Source organism: Coenobita brevimanus, chromosome 59 (assembly GCF_032717465.1).
Source record: "Coenobita brevimanus isolate Jiangsu-jjx chromosome 59, ASM3271746v2, whole genome shotgun sequence".
In the NCBI taxonomy this organism is placed as follows: Eukaryota; Metazoa; Arthropoda; class Malacostraca; order Decapoda; family Coenobitidae; genus Coenobita; species Coenobita brevimanus.
The window spans coordinates 8,048,562-8,066,095 of record NC_137012.1 but is presented as its reverse complement, the minus strand read 5'-3'; the positions used below and the strand labels follow the sequence as shown (position 1 = coordinate 8,066,095).

Sequence of the window (17,534 nt, the reverse complement as noted above, 5' to 3'; positions counted from 1 at the left end):
ATCCTGACTTTCTGAGTTTTTTTTCGACTATTGTACATGTACATGCATTTTACTACAAGTGTGCATTTGCTTTGCCGTGGTATGACACCATACACTGTATCAATAAAAGGAAAGCATTTCAGTGATGTGAGAAAAATAAAAGGGAATATTCTAGGCGCCATCTTTACTGCTTACATGTTCTCACATCTGATACAACTTTGCTTTATAAACAGTCTTCCACTCTGTATATATCATTGCGGATTATCTTCTTAAATCTGTAATATTTTACACATTCTCATCATCATCTGGAATAAAGGAAAGTACGGAACCTAGCAGCTGGATTAATGAGACTCTTTGTTATGAGTGGCAAAATGATAAATCAAAGAAACAAGCTCAATTCTGCAAGAAAATTCAACAGACTCAAACCTCAGTGTTTTGGCAATTGCTGCTTTAATTACAAGTGAGGTCTCTGTTGCTGATGATCTTATAAAGCGTGTCTATAATGCAGGAAACAGTAAGAAATGGAGTACTTAGAACGTGCCATTAAGAAATGGGGTGTTGTTCTTTCAACTTTTATCTCAGCCTACATGATGAAACAGTGTGCATTAGAATATGTCCAATTCCAACCTCGATGTGACATGGCCCTAAGTTTCTACAGTTTCTACAGGGAATGATTGTATATTTGATTTTTGAGAATCCCACATCTTGCTTCAGGCTGTGGGAGGGAGGGAAGTTGGGCCTCAAAGTACACCGGACTAGGAAGCACTACTCCTAGAAGGTTCCCGCCCCTACCTTCCTGGGATCTCGTAAGATGCATGGAACATTGGCTGATCATGATGAAACATTAACTGACCTAAGTAATGAGCCCTTGTTTTGTTTTTTTTCACCTCTTTTGATGCTCTACGTGGCTGCAAAGTCCACACTAAATCAAAGAATTATGTCCCTGTCGTTCAAGTTCTGTTACTACCCCAAAAACTAATCCGACAGTTTCATCCAATTCACAGTATCAACTGTAAGAAAAAAGTAGTTGTTATATTTTGGAACACATCCCTGGCTTATATTAAGGACTGCTTGTATTTGATTTGTTCTTGAAATAAAGATATGAAACACTGGTTTAATCAAAATAAAACAAATTAATGATATAAGATCAAACATTGTGGTGTTTTGAAGTTTGATATAATATCTGGCATCTTACGAGCACCCCAAGAACCCAGGTAAATATGGTACTGTGTTTGATCCTACACAAGCTGTCTATAAGAAGATAGGCTGCAAACTCGTCCATTACCTCAGGGTTGAGACTCGCAAATGGAAAATTTGAAAAAGCCTCAGCCGATTTCCATAATGCCGGAAACACGGAACATAACTGGAAAGTAAAGACCAAACAAATGATGATAAGAGTTAGGTTTGGTCTAGCTGGGCCAGGGTTCACAGAAGAACAGAAATAAGCGATCAGTTCCCTCCTTATCATTTACTGGAAGAACGAGAGACATGGGAAGACATCTCATCTCCTTGTCGTTATTGCAAAAGGTAAATTATACATACAGGAGCATAATTATCATAAATTTTTTAGTTTTGCAAGAAGGATAGGGAGAATATTCAATCTCACCATGTCTTTTGTTCATTTTATAAAAGCAACTCTTTCTTATGAGCAAAATTATACGTTACCAGAGTTGTAATTGGGATCTGATCATTAGTTATCTTTTGTGAATACAGGCCCACGGTAGTGGGTATGGGGGTAAGGGGGCGTGGGACAGATCCAAATGTGGGGGGAGGGGTCCAGTAATGACAGACCCTTCCCTCTTTTTTTTTTTTCCCACTGTGGTACTTTTTCCCCACAAGAGTACGGAAGAACTGAATGATAAACATCAGTACAAATGCATCTCAGATGGCACTGGAAAGGGACACCGTCATGCTGTGACATATAGCCACACAGCATACAAACATCCCTCAGTTTCCCCTCTGCCCTTTGAAAGAAAGACGCTGAACTGCAAGAGAAGGACATCTTCAGCCTGAAGTCCATTGGGTTCACATTCAGAGGAGCCCGATGCCACATGTGTGAAAATCCTTATTTGGAAAACAATGGTTATAGTGGAAATATAGATTTTTGGTTATTACTACAATGCAATTCCCAAAATCCGAAATGGTTGGATCAATAGGCTTTTGAAAACAGGAACTGTATCATTACCATCACTTATAAGTATAGACGCCCACCTAACTGGCATTTCCTTTGTCATTCAATGTATCAAGCCTTAAATTTATTATCTCACAATCATTATGTTTATGGTTCAGATGTAAAACCACAGCAATAAAGAATTATGATTTTTTTTTTTTTTTTTTTTTTTGTCGATGGGGACAGAATCACAGTACAAAATATTATGATGTCAATGTCGTGGTTCAGCTGAGTCCAGACTGAACTATCTTGGATTTCCGTAGACTGGTGTAGCACTTTTCAAAGTAACAGTGACCCTGAAAACTAAATCAGGATTTTTTTGGATGTAAATACCTGTATGTTCTTCAGCAAACTGTTGGCAGTAAAATAACTCTTCCAAAATTCTTTTGGAAAATTATTTTTGGAAACCTGCAATTTGGATTTTGGGGACTGCATTATATTAATTTTAAGTACATGATTATCATTAATTGGTAAAAAGAGAGGAAAAAGATTTACAACCCCTTTGATGCTGGGTCTGCCCTTGTTCAACCACACCTCTGCCATCTATCCATCCAACCCGATTCCTAAAAACACACCTTACCTTTCCTATGAAGGCACAAAGTTCATAATATCATAACCTTTCCTAAATAACCACAGTTCCTGGGAGTCATATATACACTCATTTACTCATCTGTGGCAATTTCACTCAGATGAAAGTGAGACAAATGATCTTGAGTGCTGGCACTATTACCATTAAACCTGTCATAGTCAAAAAATCTCTAATATTCTAAACCAGTCAATGCCAAGCCTTTTCATTCACCTGAGCCGGCTATAGGAGCCTGAGTGTTAATAATGACCATATCTGTTTGCTATGAAAGGCTGAGAACGTAAAATGACTCCCAGGAAATAAACTCAAGCCGCTGAATTAAATACAGTAAACCCTTGAGTTAGGTGATGTGTTCTACTGATTTATTCTTGCTACCTCTACATGAGGATATTCATATCAGGAACGAACTTTTTGAAGAAATGAGGCTGGTGAAAGCTATATTTAACATTCTCAAATTCAAGAAGTTTCTTCTAAGCACAATTTCATCATTTAGCTGTAGCAAGAATGAAATAAAAAATACATTACCAGACTGACGAGGATGAAAGGCAAAGTAAAATGAGGGACACGCTGAACAGATGGAAAAATACAAGAGTCCACCTTGTTCTGCCCAGTCAGTCTACATAATTATTCTATATTTACAATCACTTTCCTACCTTCTGTGCCAGACTCAATAAAATACAAGCTGACATCACAAGATATCCAAGCCTCCCACCAAAACATTTAATTGTCAATGGCTGCACAGACACTATGTTACTTTATTCCTATCTTGAGATAAGATGGTATTACACTGCATCGTTAACCAAGTTAGAAACTAGATCTGTTTCAAACAGATAACTTATTTTGCATTCCTAATCAAGTTGGTTTTTCAAAATCTTGGCAGGAATGCAAAAACAAACACTGACTACATCATACAGAAATGCTTAAATCACATTAACCCAGGCCTCTCTGTCCTGGAATACACAGTCTATAATACACAATCTGCATTGGTGGAGAAGACGTAAAATTGTACGTCGTGACATACCTACCAATGGTTGTACTTCTTTCCACAGTGAGCGAAGAACACCTAGACAAAAGTGCTGAGTGCTAAGGAAGAAGCATGTGAAAGTATACTGTTGCCACTTCTCCCCAGAAGTTGAAATCCCACAGACCTTCTCTAATATGATGATTATTGCTTCATAGGAGAGATGGCAGTCAAGTGATTTTAGACGTGGTGTGATGTATGACAGGATGTGGGTTCAGTCCTAGGGAGGGACTGGGAATGCTTTTAATGATTTTTGTTAAAACAGACTGTACTGACTTATCATTAGGCCCACCAACTCATCATAAAAACATCCCCACTTATTATCACACCACCACTCAGAAAGACACCCCTGCTTTGATGACATGAGAAGGTGTTTGGCACAGAGGATGATGTGTGTTGGGCCTCAGAGAATAACTGTAAGGCCTATGTCCAGAGCTATAACTGTAAGGCCTATGTCCAGAGCAGGGAAAGAAGTAGAGTTAGATCATAGGTACATTGCTTCAGAGTCATCTAAGGTCCAACAGGTTGAATCTGAATGGCAAATCCAAACTCATTTTGAAGATTTAGGGGAGTCGCAATAAATCCACAGATCTCAAAAGCATAAAGAGACGAACCAATCAAAGCAGATGTAACAGACACAGACTAACTATATTGTGCTGTAACTGATGCCGTATCCTGTGTGGCCATAAAGATTTCATAACATCTTTTCCTTGGCAATTTATTTTGGACATGACAGATCGATTTCCTATGATCAATATTCTCTTGCATGTTACTGATGGAAACGATACTGATATTAAAACAATACACCAATAGATTATATACAAGTACATAGTAAGGTGCATCACGCAAAATGTATCGATAAAGAAGATGTGCTATGAAGTCTGCTGTGCCACCTAGAATATGGACCTGTGATTTAACACCACCAATATTATTTACCACCATGTTAGTTACCTTATAATCATCCTCACGTTACAAAAGGTCTGGGGAGAGGTGGCAGCGACATTCTTCCACAGGAACAGTGCCGTGGATTGTGATCTACATACACACAAGCAACCACCCACCATGCTATAACTTTAACCCATTCAATCCAGTGATGTACTTTTCCACTCTTGCTACTTACAGACTATTTTATTCAGCTCAGGAAAGATCTTTTGTAATGAACATGTTAATGAAGGCTGTATCTAGCTCTTCCAGATTGAAAAGTCTTACCAACGCTGAATAATACTGTCTGAAGATAACAAGAATAAAATGAAAAACCTGTCACTGACGTGAAGTAGTTAACCTCCACTCCGGTGACACATTTTTATCTTTGCTATCTCCATGTGATTTTACTCGCCACAGGATAGATTTTTCAAACTGAAGGGGTTATATAGAGTGTCATGTTATCTTTTCAACACAGTTATTGGCACTCTCCTCATTATGAACAAAGTTGTATGGCAGCAGCAAAGTACATAAGGATTTTAAAATAGTTATCCTTGTTGCTGCTCAACCCAGGTTCGGTTTATCACCTAGACTCATTGCTTGCAAGTACTCAGATATCCTGTGGGTTTGTCTCAGGTTTCCTACGCCAGTGATCTTGTGTTTGTGTCTTTCGTGTGGCATGTGTTGTGCAGTGCTTCATTATATACTGTATGTTATGTTGTGTGGGCCTATTCTACAAACAGGGCACATTTCTTCTGGGATTCCAACCCAACCCAAGTCTAATGGTAGCTGAGGAGAGCTGGGTGATACGTGATCCAAGCCTAGCTACATGAAGTAAATCATCTCTACTTAAGGGAAACTCTATTGGGTGGCTGTCAGGAGGGGAGGCTCGTAATATTTTGTTCTGATTCAGATGTTGTCTTGCGCTGCATGTTAAGTGAGTACGAAGGTGTTTCTTCATTTTTAGTGTTGGTATGTCAAGGGTGGGATTTTGTAGAGAGTTCAGTAAAGTTTGTGTGGCATATGTTTAACGAGCCCATATGTGCTGTATGTTTCTGTCATGTAACGATCGGTGTAGTGTATCGGCACAGGCTGCTGCATAAAACTGCTTGCTTCTCCTATCAAAACAGTCTCTAAGGACACAACTTTTTTCAGGATGAAAGTGAGCTGTGGGAGTGGTTTCGGTGCATCCAGCTGTGATACACAGGGCTGTGTTCGGCAGGGCTTGGAAGGAGCCGTGGTGAGTATTAGATGTGATGGAAGCTCATCCCAGGGATACACAGGACATCCCTGATCTAATGCATTATTTATAGAGTAGGAGAACTGTTCTTTTGTTGACCAAAGTCTGTCCCTGTAATTGCCCTGAGTGCACTGAGTCTGCAGGTGCACTGCCTCTTGGTGTTACCTACACATATTGTACATGGTTCTTGAAGATGAGTCCAGTGTCATGTCATTCCAGTGATCCTAGTGAAGAGTGTGTGGCAGAAATACATTAAAGTGTGATGTCAGGGGAGTACCTGTGTTCATGCTTGCTGATGGTGATAATCGTAGCGGTGGATTTGGTTGGAGTCATCGTCAGTGAAAGGGTTATATGAGGACACACACATAACACAGTCCACAGGCATAATGGTTGCTGCTTATGATGTCATCAGTTATACAACAAGATTTGGTTTGGAGATGTGATGAAAGTTCTAAGATATATCAAGACCTTGGTAAGTTAAAACTGTATTACCTACCATCATACACTTGAAAGGCACTTGGTTAATCCCATAGTAGGTTAATACTTGTGGCGTAACCAGACAAGTAGCTGGAGCAACACTGGCTACTCCTGAAAAATGCCTGACAACCTAGAGATCACCCCACATTTCCAGGAAAATATCCTCGGATTCCCCTAACAGGTTTTCCTTGGACAGCTCTTCGTATAGTGTTGGTCACCCTTTCGCGACCCTATTTTAAAAATCCAAACTATGTCGCGGATTAACATTACACATACAGTAGATCAGTGCTCAGGATGTAAGTCTTGGCCACTTTCTTTGATGTTAACTTTTGGTATTAAGTCCCAAATGAGACTGGGAAAAATTGAATACTCAAGTTCTACTGCTGCCTGAACACCTGATTTACAATATGTTCCAATTCATAGGACGATTTATACAAAAAAGCTGTAATATCTTGGAACACATTACGAAATTATAAGGAGTGACTACAAGCTCATATTTAACCTCCCCTTCCACACTCCTAAATCAACATCAAAAGCATGTACCTGCTATACAAGAGTGCTGAAAACTGTGAAGGGAGAAATCCATACATTTCAACACTGATTATAATATGAAACAATTATTTTAATAAATGACTGGCTGCTGCAGAAATATTAACATGCCACAGAAATATCAATATGCCACCAGTTTATGACAGTAAATTTTAAAATACCTTTGGGGAGAGGATATGGTTAGACCACATTCCACTTTACATAATAGAGTATTGTGAACAAAAAGGGGGAGATCTAACCTTCAAAACTTTCCATAATATTTTTCATCAGTGATGTGAAAAACTGGGAGGTTCCTTCCCTTTATAATCTTGCTTAATAACATGAGCCTAAGTACCACTTCATACATCCTTAAATTCGCATATTGACAGCATGAATCTGCAGTTTTAACTCACAAGGTAATGTATAACAGTTATAAGAATGATATGGATGAGTCAAGAGATGATGATATCTAACATGGCAACCAGTGTGACTCAGGCTGTGTGTGTTGTGTCATCCACATCTTTCACCGCCTTACTGCAATGATGCTTTTTAAATATAAATGCAGCTACCACCACGATAATTTAACAACCCTTAAGAGGGTGGTAGTTGTGGGGTTAATTTGGGTTACATTTGACTTCCAGGTTTGAAGGTTTCTCCTGAGATGAACAGAACTGTCTGAAGGGAAAAAAGGGCTTAGGAGGAAAGCATACTGACTGCACAGTAGTTGACGTTACATCCAGATCCCCAATCATACTACTGGAAATCGTCTGGAAATAGCTTGACAAGAACAACCTAAAATAAATTATATCTAAGTCCTCTGTTGTATTGCTGTGTCTGGAGGTAGCGAGAATAAACTGGAAAAAAGTCACTGCATCAAAAAGGTCCAAAGCCACAGGGAAGGTTCAGATTATGGATGTGTGACCAGAGACAACAGTGAGCAGGCAATGAGAGACAGTAATAATAGGTAGCAATGAAAACACACACACACAACTAATAAGAATGTGTGCACATTGTCACCACCACCATCACCACTACCACAGCCTGGGGGGGGGGGGAAGAGAAGGGGTGCTAGGGAGCCAAAATGAAAGCAACAGGAACAGGTAGTGTACTCCTTTAACAGGTAAGATCTTCAGCTTCAATATACTATTCATTTCTTAAAACAACTTCATTCTGGCTTACGGTACTTGTATATACAACAAACTATTAATGTATTTATTAGCCTTCTTGTCAGATAAATATATTTTTGAAGCCACAAACTATACAAATGCGACATCCAGCTATAAAAAATTTATACATCGGGTCAGATGTACAGTATTTATATAAACACTGTATAGTGTATACAGATAATTATCTATTTAACTAAATGCACTTGGAAATCCACAAATATTTGAAGCAAACACAATAATGCTGAAAAATTGCCATTTTTCTTCTAAAACCTTCCCGGAAAGTGATATTACTTGAAATGCATTTCAAGACAGGCACTGCCAGCTGTATATTGTATTCAAATAGCTCTGTTATACACTGAAATGCCTGTACACGTTTTTTATATAAGGACCATGTAGTGATCCTCTTTTATCTTTTTCTTGTCGCTCAAAATTACTGGGTAAATATCCGTTTCCTGACTGAATGCTTCTGTATATGTGGGGGGATCCCACAAAGTCCCGGAATAGATCGATAGTGTGGGAAAAAGAATAGTTCCCCGTTGTGCTTTTATGCAGCACTTGCATGCAGTCTGGTGAATCATTCTGCCATATGACATCGCACTGAGAGGGTCGAGTCTGTATTTCTTGCACATTTCTTTGTTCTTCCACATGACTTCAGCGATTTCTATCCTCAAACCACTATGATAGCTTTGAATGAGCAAGGAGTATCCATTATTATTATTATTATTATTATTATTATTTGTTCAAGAAAACCAGAGTGACAATGCCTGAGCAAGCATTCAAGAGGCAGGCCATAAAATAAAAAAGTCTATTAATGGTACGTGCATTTTATGAAAGACAACATGTCAGTCCAAGACTCTCCACGTTCTGGCCATTTTTCGACCTTTCACACAGATGAAAACATCAAGTAAGTTCGACAGGCAACCTTTGAAGATCGTCATCACACTACTGACGAGCTAGTGGAGGCCACAGGCATTTCTTGGAGTTTAATCCAACGGATTTTGACACAAGATCTTGATATGCACTGAGTCTTACCAAAATTTTGTCCCCCAAATCAAAAGGTAACTTCTGTGAACATGTGTCAGGACTTGAAAGAACAATTAAGAAATGATCCAAAATTTCTTTCAAATGTCAGTACAGGTGACATGCCCTGGGTTTATGGGTATGACCCCCCAAAACAAGCAGGGGTCCAGTCAGTGGAAAACGCCAACAGTTCCAAGACCAAAAATATACATCATGTCAAGTCCAACATCAAGACAGTGTTACTCTTGTTTTTTGGCACTGAAGGAATTGTCCGCAAAGAATTTGTTTGCCATGAACAGACTGTGAAGCAGCAGTTTTAAATTACAGTGCTGAGACGTCTAAGTGAAAAAATCTGGCGCAAACGTCCCGAGAAGTGGTGCATCCAGAAATGTTCCTTGCATCATGGCAATACCCTATCACAAACTGAGTTGTCAGTTCAGCAATTTTTGGCCAGAAACAACATTGCTGTTGCTCTGAACGCCCCACACTCACCAGACCTCACTCCCTGCGATTTTTTCTTGTTCCCCAAGATTAAGTAAGAACTGAAAGGCAGAAGATTCGAAAACTTAGAAGAAAGTCAGGAAAGAACGCCGGAGTCTCTGGATAAGGTGACAAAAGATGACTACAGGAAGTGTTTCCAGGAATTAAAAAAGTGCTGAGACAAGTGAATAGCATTTCAAGGGGAGTGTTTTGTATGATTGTTCTTGTTAACAATACCTGGAATTTTGGGATCCCCCTTTGTATGTACAAATAGTTTCTTTAATTGAGAGGCTGTAGCAGAAAACTCTCTGCTGGCAATCAACCATATCCTCGGTTGAGCCTTAGTTATCAAACATTTGGTATGTCATTATACTCCTCAGCCCTTCGTTTTATAATTATTGTTTACCAAATTTTGTTATATTCTGTAAAAATTTAGGGTCACTGATGTTCACACAGCTATAAACCAAATGAAATTTGGCTTTGCTTTTTAATGACACAGTGCAGTACAGATTCCTCAGTAGCATAAAGTGAGACTAAATGGCTTCATGTTTTTGTAGACGTTACATGACACAAAATTATACTCAATCATTAGGTATTTCTTTAACAGTTAATAAGTGGAACAAAAGTATACTAAATTATTTTAAGCTTTTGATATAGTTAATGTCAATTAAACCGTAGTAAACTGGCACCAAATTATACTAAATTAGTGTTTTTGTAACAGCTAGTGGGCAAAAAATCTACTAATTCCATTCTTATTTTCTCTAAATCTGACTGGATGCTATGACATTTATTTACATGGGTCCCTGGCATCCCCAAGTTTCCTCTCCCCTTCTTGGCCCACATATACTCACTTACCATGGAGTTTTTGTTGCTGTGGCAAAGGAAACAAGAAGTGGTGTCGTACAAGTGGGAATAGGAATGCCCAATGCTCGAGCTCTCACCATCCTGGGAAGAGCGGGGGGGGAGGGGTGGAAGGGAAAGCTGTGAGGTGTACACGGCAAGTTGATCTACCTGTCTTTTCCTTATCCATTTGTTCATCACTCATCAACAATCATTCACACATTATTCAAGTCTTCACATATCATTAGCCTCATCATTCCATACCTTATTATCGAAGCCATCTCACCTTATCCATTACTCTGTGCACTGAACTCAGTAATATAGTACTTCTCCAAAGTGCCTTCACTGTGCAAACATAGCTTAGTGCTGTGGGTAAGGGATTATGTCAACAAACAAACCTATGAGAAGTGTCCTGCTGTAAATAAATGTGTATAAAAGATATATATATATATATATATATATATATATATATATATATATATATATATATATATATATATATATATATATATATATATATATATATATATATATATATATATATATATATATATATATATAAAGATATATATATATATATATATGTATGTATACACACCCTGAGGGGGTTGTGAGCTGGGAGCAGGGAAGTGAATTGGCGGGGGACACGGCGACATGGAGGCGATGTTTGTGGCCACCCCTTACGGGATTAGGGCGTCTGGCTATATATATATATATATATATATATATATATATATATATATATATATATATATGTGTGTGTGTGTGTGTGTGTGTGTGTGTGAATGCTGGGAGTAGATTTTCATTAATGCATGTTGAGTTAAACACGACAACATTTTTGCAATTCTTCATCTTCTTTCTAATGTTTTCAGTATTCCTTACTAATACTCTTCCTTCGTGGGAGTGAGCAAAAACTAACACTCCAAAGTTGTAGATTTTTATTCGACGATTCGTCTACAAACAGACATCAGGAATGGAAAGACCACAACCAAATCAGAGAATGAAATATGTTTACATAGATAAGTGTGGAGGAACGTAAACATTGGAGCAAATGAATACTTATTTTAAAGGTACTGGACAATAAAAATAATTAAGTGTGACTAAGTAAGAAATTTTTATCTTCTTTATACCAAGAAGGATATCTAAGGAAAGATACATGATATATATATATATATATATATATATATATATATATATATATATATATATACAACCTGCTTAATGAGCTAGAATATTGAATGAATTTCTCTCAAGACATCAAAATTTCGAATATACTTTTTACATAAATTACAGGAAATTATATGCCAGGCTATCTATCTATATACCTAGGCTACTTCCCTCAAAACAGAGGTAGCCAAGACAGGACGACCCACACCCAAATTACTCATCCGCATGTAGTGATCGAAATGAAACTTAACAAATTAATCACTAGTCTGGCCGAAATTCGATAGCAAGCCCTCGCACTCCATAGGCGCGCATGTTACCATCGAGACAAAGAGAGGATCCCCGCTTTACCTCTGAGCAACACGGGCTTTCATAGACCCCACTACATCACTCGTTTCTCCGCTCGGTGATTAATTTGGTGAGTTGCGAATTCACGGTAGCGTAGCATTGGAGGCCACCACTGGGGACGCTGCAGACCACACTGAACAGCTCATCTCTGGGATGTAAGGATTGGGACACTGCCAACTAACCAACAGCATCAATGAACTACAAGCCTCGCCTCACATCCCACATTGCTGCCACCAATATAATGACAGAAATGAAACTTTACAAATTAATCACTGGTCTAACCAAGCTTCAAAGCCAGGCTCTCGTGCTCCATAGGTGTGCACGTTACCACAGACCCAAAGAGAGGATCCCCGCCTTCCCTCTAAGCAATGCAGGTTTTTATAGACCCCATTACACACACACACACACACACACACACACACACACACACACACACACACACACACACACACACACACACACACACACACACACACACACACACACATTTACTCGTATGTTACCCCCAAGGGGAGAAGGGACAGATCCTCACACCACCTCACCGCACGAGGGTCAATTGTGCAGTGCAATCAGTGCCATCTGCAGCAGAGCCTGACAGCAGAGCTGATTTACCCCCGCCAAATCAAAATTGAACCATCCCCTTACCCGCTCCTGACCTGATCCGCTGATCAGACCAAATGCAGGAAAATATCCCTCAGGGCCGCGTCACCATTCATTCACTCACAATTTCTCTCCAGTCATCGCTATCATGCACAGCCACTCTTCTTTGCTCTACAGACATCCCTTTCGCATTTAACGTTCTCTTCGCACTGTCCATCCACCCTATTCATGGTCTTCCTCTCAGTCTTAAATCTCTCACATCCGATCCTGTTATCTTTTTCACCAATCAATCTTCATCCATTCACTCCAAATGCCCAAACCATCGCAACACTCTCTGTTCAACTCGTTCAGCCATCTCCTGCATAACTCCAGTTCTTCACACTTCATCATTTCTCACTCGATCCATACGCGTTACTCCACACATGCTCCTCAGACACCTCATCTCCATTACACTGAAACTCTTCCATTCTGCAGCACCCATATTCTATGTTTCAGCCCCATACAATGCAGTCGGCACCATTGCATCATCATACAGCCTTCTAGGACTACATAATAGATAGATAGATAAATAGATAGATAGAGAGACAGATAGAAGCAGGAAGTCAAATGATGAGAAGGTGTTGTGTCTGCGAGAATCTAGCAGCGCTAAACATGCTTACACGGAGGAAAGCTGACGACAGAGGCCAGTAAGGAGATGATGCAGTTAGCTGTCAGCAGTCCTCTCGTGAGAAAGATCTGTTGCCATGAGGAACATACGTGATACACCCCTACTACACCAGATTTTAGAAAAGAGAGTTTAGAAGGAGACAAGCGACCCTAGAGAGAGGTCGAGACGGAGATTAGCCTTAGAACAGAAAGAGAGAGAGATAGCGAGACAGGAAGGTAGCTACCCGGGACTTATACTCTAATACCTGTTTAATATTTCCAAGACAAATAAAAATAGTCCCATACTATTCTTTACCTCTCCCGTCACTACATGACATCTGGTGGGGAAACTACTACGAGATATAAAAGCCGCTCGACCACAAGTCTAAAATATACTTCTCTACAAGTAACTACAAAGTCTTTATGACATTTGGTAGCAGCGAACGTATACGAACCACGTCTACGAATCAACATTAAATTCCTACAAAATATCAAGATTGAAAAGAACCAACAATATCAGCTCCTGACAGTATTCTCTCCGTCCTGCCCCCTCCGTCTCCCAGATCATTACGCTGATGCAGAGGTCAAGAGATCACTTGACGCCTTGCACGTAGCTTAACGACAAACCAGCAAATCTGCGGACATCGTCTCCGAATTAAAAGCAAATTTCTACAAAAGCAACCGAGACTACAAGATTAGCTTCAGTTCTACAAAGTCTACAGCCATCTACAATCAACTACAATTAACAACTCTACGTCGTCTGTATAATCTTCTACACGCACCTACAAGTAGCGGCAGTCTTCATCCCACAACGAATAAATCACTAGAGAAAAGGACCGAGAAAACTTCCACATAGAATAAAGGGAACAAACAAACGAAGAGTGAGACACGACTCACAACTCATCTTACTCACTCGTCTTCACTCAAGTTACTCATCGCTACTCATTCACTCACCACAGCTACCAGTGTGGGAAGCCGACGTCACCATGTGCTGAGATGACATCACAACGCGAGTCTGCCATGCCAAGCAACGTGTGACTGACACCAGGCACTTCTCACCCACTACTCATTACTCATTATTCACATAGCTCCTACTCATATTCACTTATTTTCACAGTTAAGTTGGAAATTCGACATTCTATGCTGAGGTTTGCCTGGGACAGCCGTTAACCACTACAAATACCAGGCCATGGAGTTTCCTGAGTAATATCGTCCATCAACACACCACTAGAATTATCAAGAGATCTTCAATCAAACCTGTATTTTCTTCCGAGATCGACTTTTGTATCGACACACCTCTACGATCTGTATCAAGTGGGTAAAATTATACTTGCTCATTTCTTCTCAGTGCTAAAATTAGCTATATTCAACTTATTTAATCATCTAGTTTGCTAGGACATAAATAAACAAGAGGCGTATTTCATAACATCATATCTTAATGACAGGAATATTTTCGCCACCACCCACGTTAATACCAGATGACACACAAATTGCCACAACATCAGACTCACAATTAAGAGACAACCCACCCATTGTACAACCCACACCACACGTTATAGATAAGGAAACAAATACGGGAGTTTCGGATGATGAGTGGGAAACCCCTTCAGACGTAGAGAGTATCGACTTTGCAGCTGCCTTGAATACGTATGCCAATATACTTAACAGGGTTCACCGGTCCGGTCATACATATTCTACCATTCCCTCACATAACGATAAACTCGTACAAGTTGAATTAACAGGGCAATCATTAAATATGAATCAAGAAACAAATACTGCTGATCTAAAAACCACACCTCACGTTTTTGTGTATCACGAGGATAAGACTGCCCCAAAATTCTCTGGCACAGACAAGGATCGCATTGATGTCATTTCATTAATCAGTCAGTGCGAACAAATGTTCATCAAGCGCCACATACTAGATGAACAGGAGAAAATTGCTATTTTTTCATCTTGCATAAGCCAGGAAAGATGTCCAGCAAGCAATTTATTGCGCTCCGATAAGCTACATCGTGCTAGGACATATGATGAATTTAAAACTGAATTTCTGAAGAAATTTTCTGGAGGTATGAACTTCTTGCCAGGTATAATTCCAGAATTACATAAAATTGTAGATCTTGTAAGGGAGCACACTACAAACCATGTGCTCAGTGAAATAACTGCTGATGTCTCCACAATCAAGAGAACCCTATTAGCTACTCTGGAGAATTCTAAGTGGATAACAGATGATGAAAAGATGTCCCCAGACCTCGTCGTGGACATCATTGGTTATGTAGCTGCCTTGTGTAAATTACCTGATAGAACCCTTAAGATCGCCAAAACAATCGCGTACACCCCTGGAATGTGCTTACTAGACTTAATGAACGAGGTAGAGATGCAGTGCAGTAAAGCAGGTGTGGTCGACACACATGCACATTCTGGTAGAATCAGGGTACCTGAGACAGTATCAGCTGTGAAAACATCAACACCGACCCCAAACAGAGGACAAAATCGATCGCGACCAGAAATGAGGCAGCCCAAACAAACAAAGACGCCTAGACCTCGTTCCCACACGCCTTCCTACAGGCAGTTTCATAAGTTTTCGCGCAGCCCGAGCAGGTCTCGCGCCATAAACAACACTTTTTATGGGAAATCACCTCGTAGGTCACAGTCAAGGGATAGGTCCATTCTGTGTCATTACTGTGCAAAACCAGGACACACAAGGTATGAATGCTTTATCAAGGCAAAAGAGGATAATCAAAAGACACAAGGATTTGGTCCTTACTGTAGACATCATAGATACCAAGGGCACTGGACCAGTGATTGCAAAACAGTAGAAAAAATTGTGTCTATGTTCAAATCGGGGGAAGACCAAGTCATGACGAAAAACGAACAAACGTAAAGAAGAACAAGGTTAAACTTCACATAGGAGGCATGTTGGGAAATGAGTGTATCTTGATACCAGCTGTATGTGAGGATCAAAACGTTTCCTTATTTTTAGATACAGGCTCTCCAGTGAACTTAATAACACATGAAGAACTAAATAGAATTCTTAAAAATAAAAGAAAGTAACTTTTCTGGATGAAGCTGATTTAGAATTATACACAGTAGATGGTCAAGAGATTACAGTAAAAGGTATGATAAGATTAAATCTCAGTTTCACAGAAACTACAAGACCATTCTCTGCATTGTTCTATATCGTTGAAAACTTAGCAATTAAAGCTCATATGTTACTGGGCTTAAGATCCATGAGAACTGAGAACATAACTATACTCCCACAAATGAATGGAATAGACTTTGATAATGAATTCATAGAGGAAATACTTTCAGAGCCCTCACCGATTGGTAGAAGAGAGCCAAAAAGAATTGGTAATATTAAAGGCTTTAACAAACATACACAAACAGATGAGTGTATAGATCCACTTATACCAGCAACCCCATCCTCCAGAATTAGTGACTCAGATAACAGTACTGATTTATCAATTTTTCCAGCCCATCTCACTAATGATTTGGTTATACCACCTAATTCATACATGAAGGTTACCATAAAGAGCAAATTACGGAATAGTACTGTTCTTGTCTTAGAAGAATTATGTAAAGTAAAGGGATTGTCAGTAGAAAACGCATTATGTCATACGAACGACGAAGGGCTAACTCAGATATTCATTATTAATCACATGAATGGGGAAGTTCAGTTGAAGAAGGGAACTTGCATAGTTAATATTGAAAAATGTTTCGCCCCTGTGAAGGAAATAAATATTGGTGGAGTAACAAGTGAGATCAAATCTACGGATAGAGAAAGAATAAAAGAGAATTTAATTCACTCAGGTGAATTTGACGAAGAAAATGATTTGTTAACCCTGCTGGAAACACACAGGGACACCGTAGCATTGCCCGGAGAACAATTAGGGTGTACTAACTTGATTAATCACATGATTAATGTGCACCCAGAAACACCACCAATTTTCGTACCAGCTTATCGCATACCACACTCCCAACGTACACTTGCAAATCAGTATGTCGATGAAATGTTAAAGCTTGGAATTATTGAGCCTTCAGTTTCTCCGTGGAACGCTCCCCTTTTCTTTGTGCCCAAGAGAAATGGAGAAATGCGTGCGGTAGTAGATTACCGTAAACTAAATAATCACACCATCCCAGACAGATTTCCCATGCCATTGCTAAGTGATGTTCTACAGAATATTGGTCCTGAGAATAATATATTCTCGACCATCGATCTCCTAAACGGATACTATCAGATTCCGGTATCTCAGGAGTCACGTAAATACACTGCCTTTTCAACAAACAGAGGCCATTATCAATATACAAGAATGCCAATGGGACTGAGGACAGCCCCCGGTACGTTCCAGCGT

General features: G+C 39.5%; 1 protein-coding gene across 1 annotated transcript in view; it reads right to left on the bottom strand.

Annotated features, from left to right (window-relative positions):
- The window catches only part of LOC145402854 (potassium channel subfamily T member 2-like), an 812,106-nt gene that overhangs the window by 56,846 nt on the left and 737,726 nt on the right, over nt 1–17,534 (bottom strand). Inside the window, exon 30 of the mRNA XM_080274763.1 lies at nt 1,265–1,342. Coding sequence (XP_080130889.1) covers nt 1,265–1,342 — 78 coding nt within the window. The remainder of the gene's footprint in view (nt 1–1,264; nt 1,343–17,534) is intronic.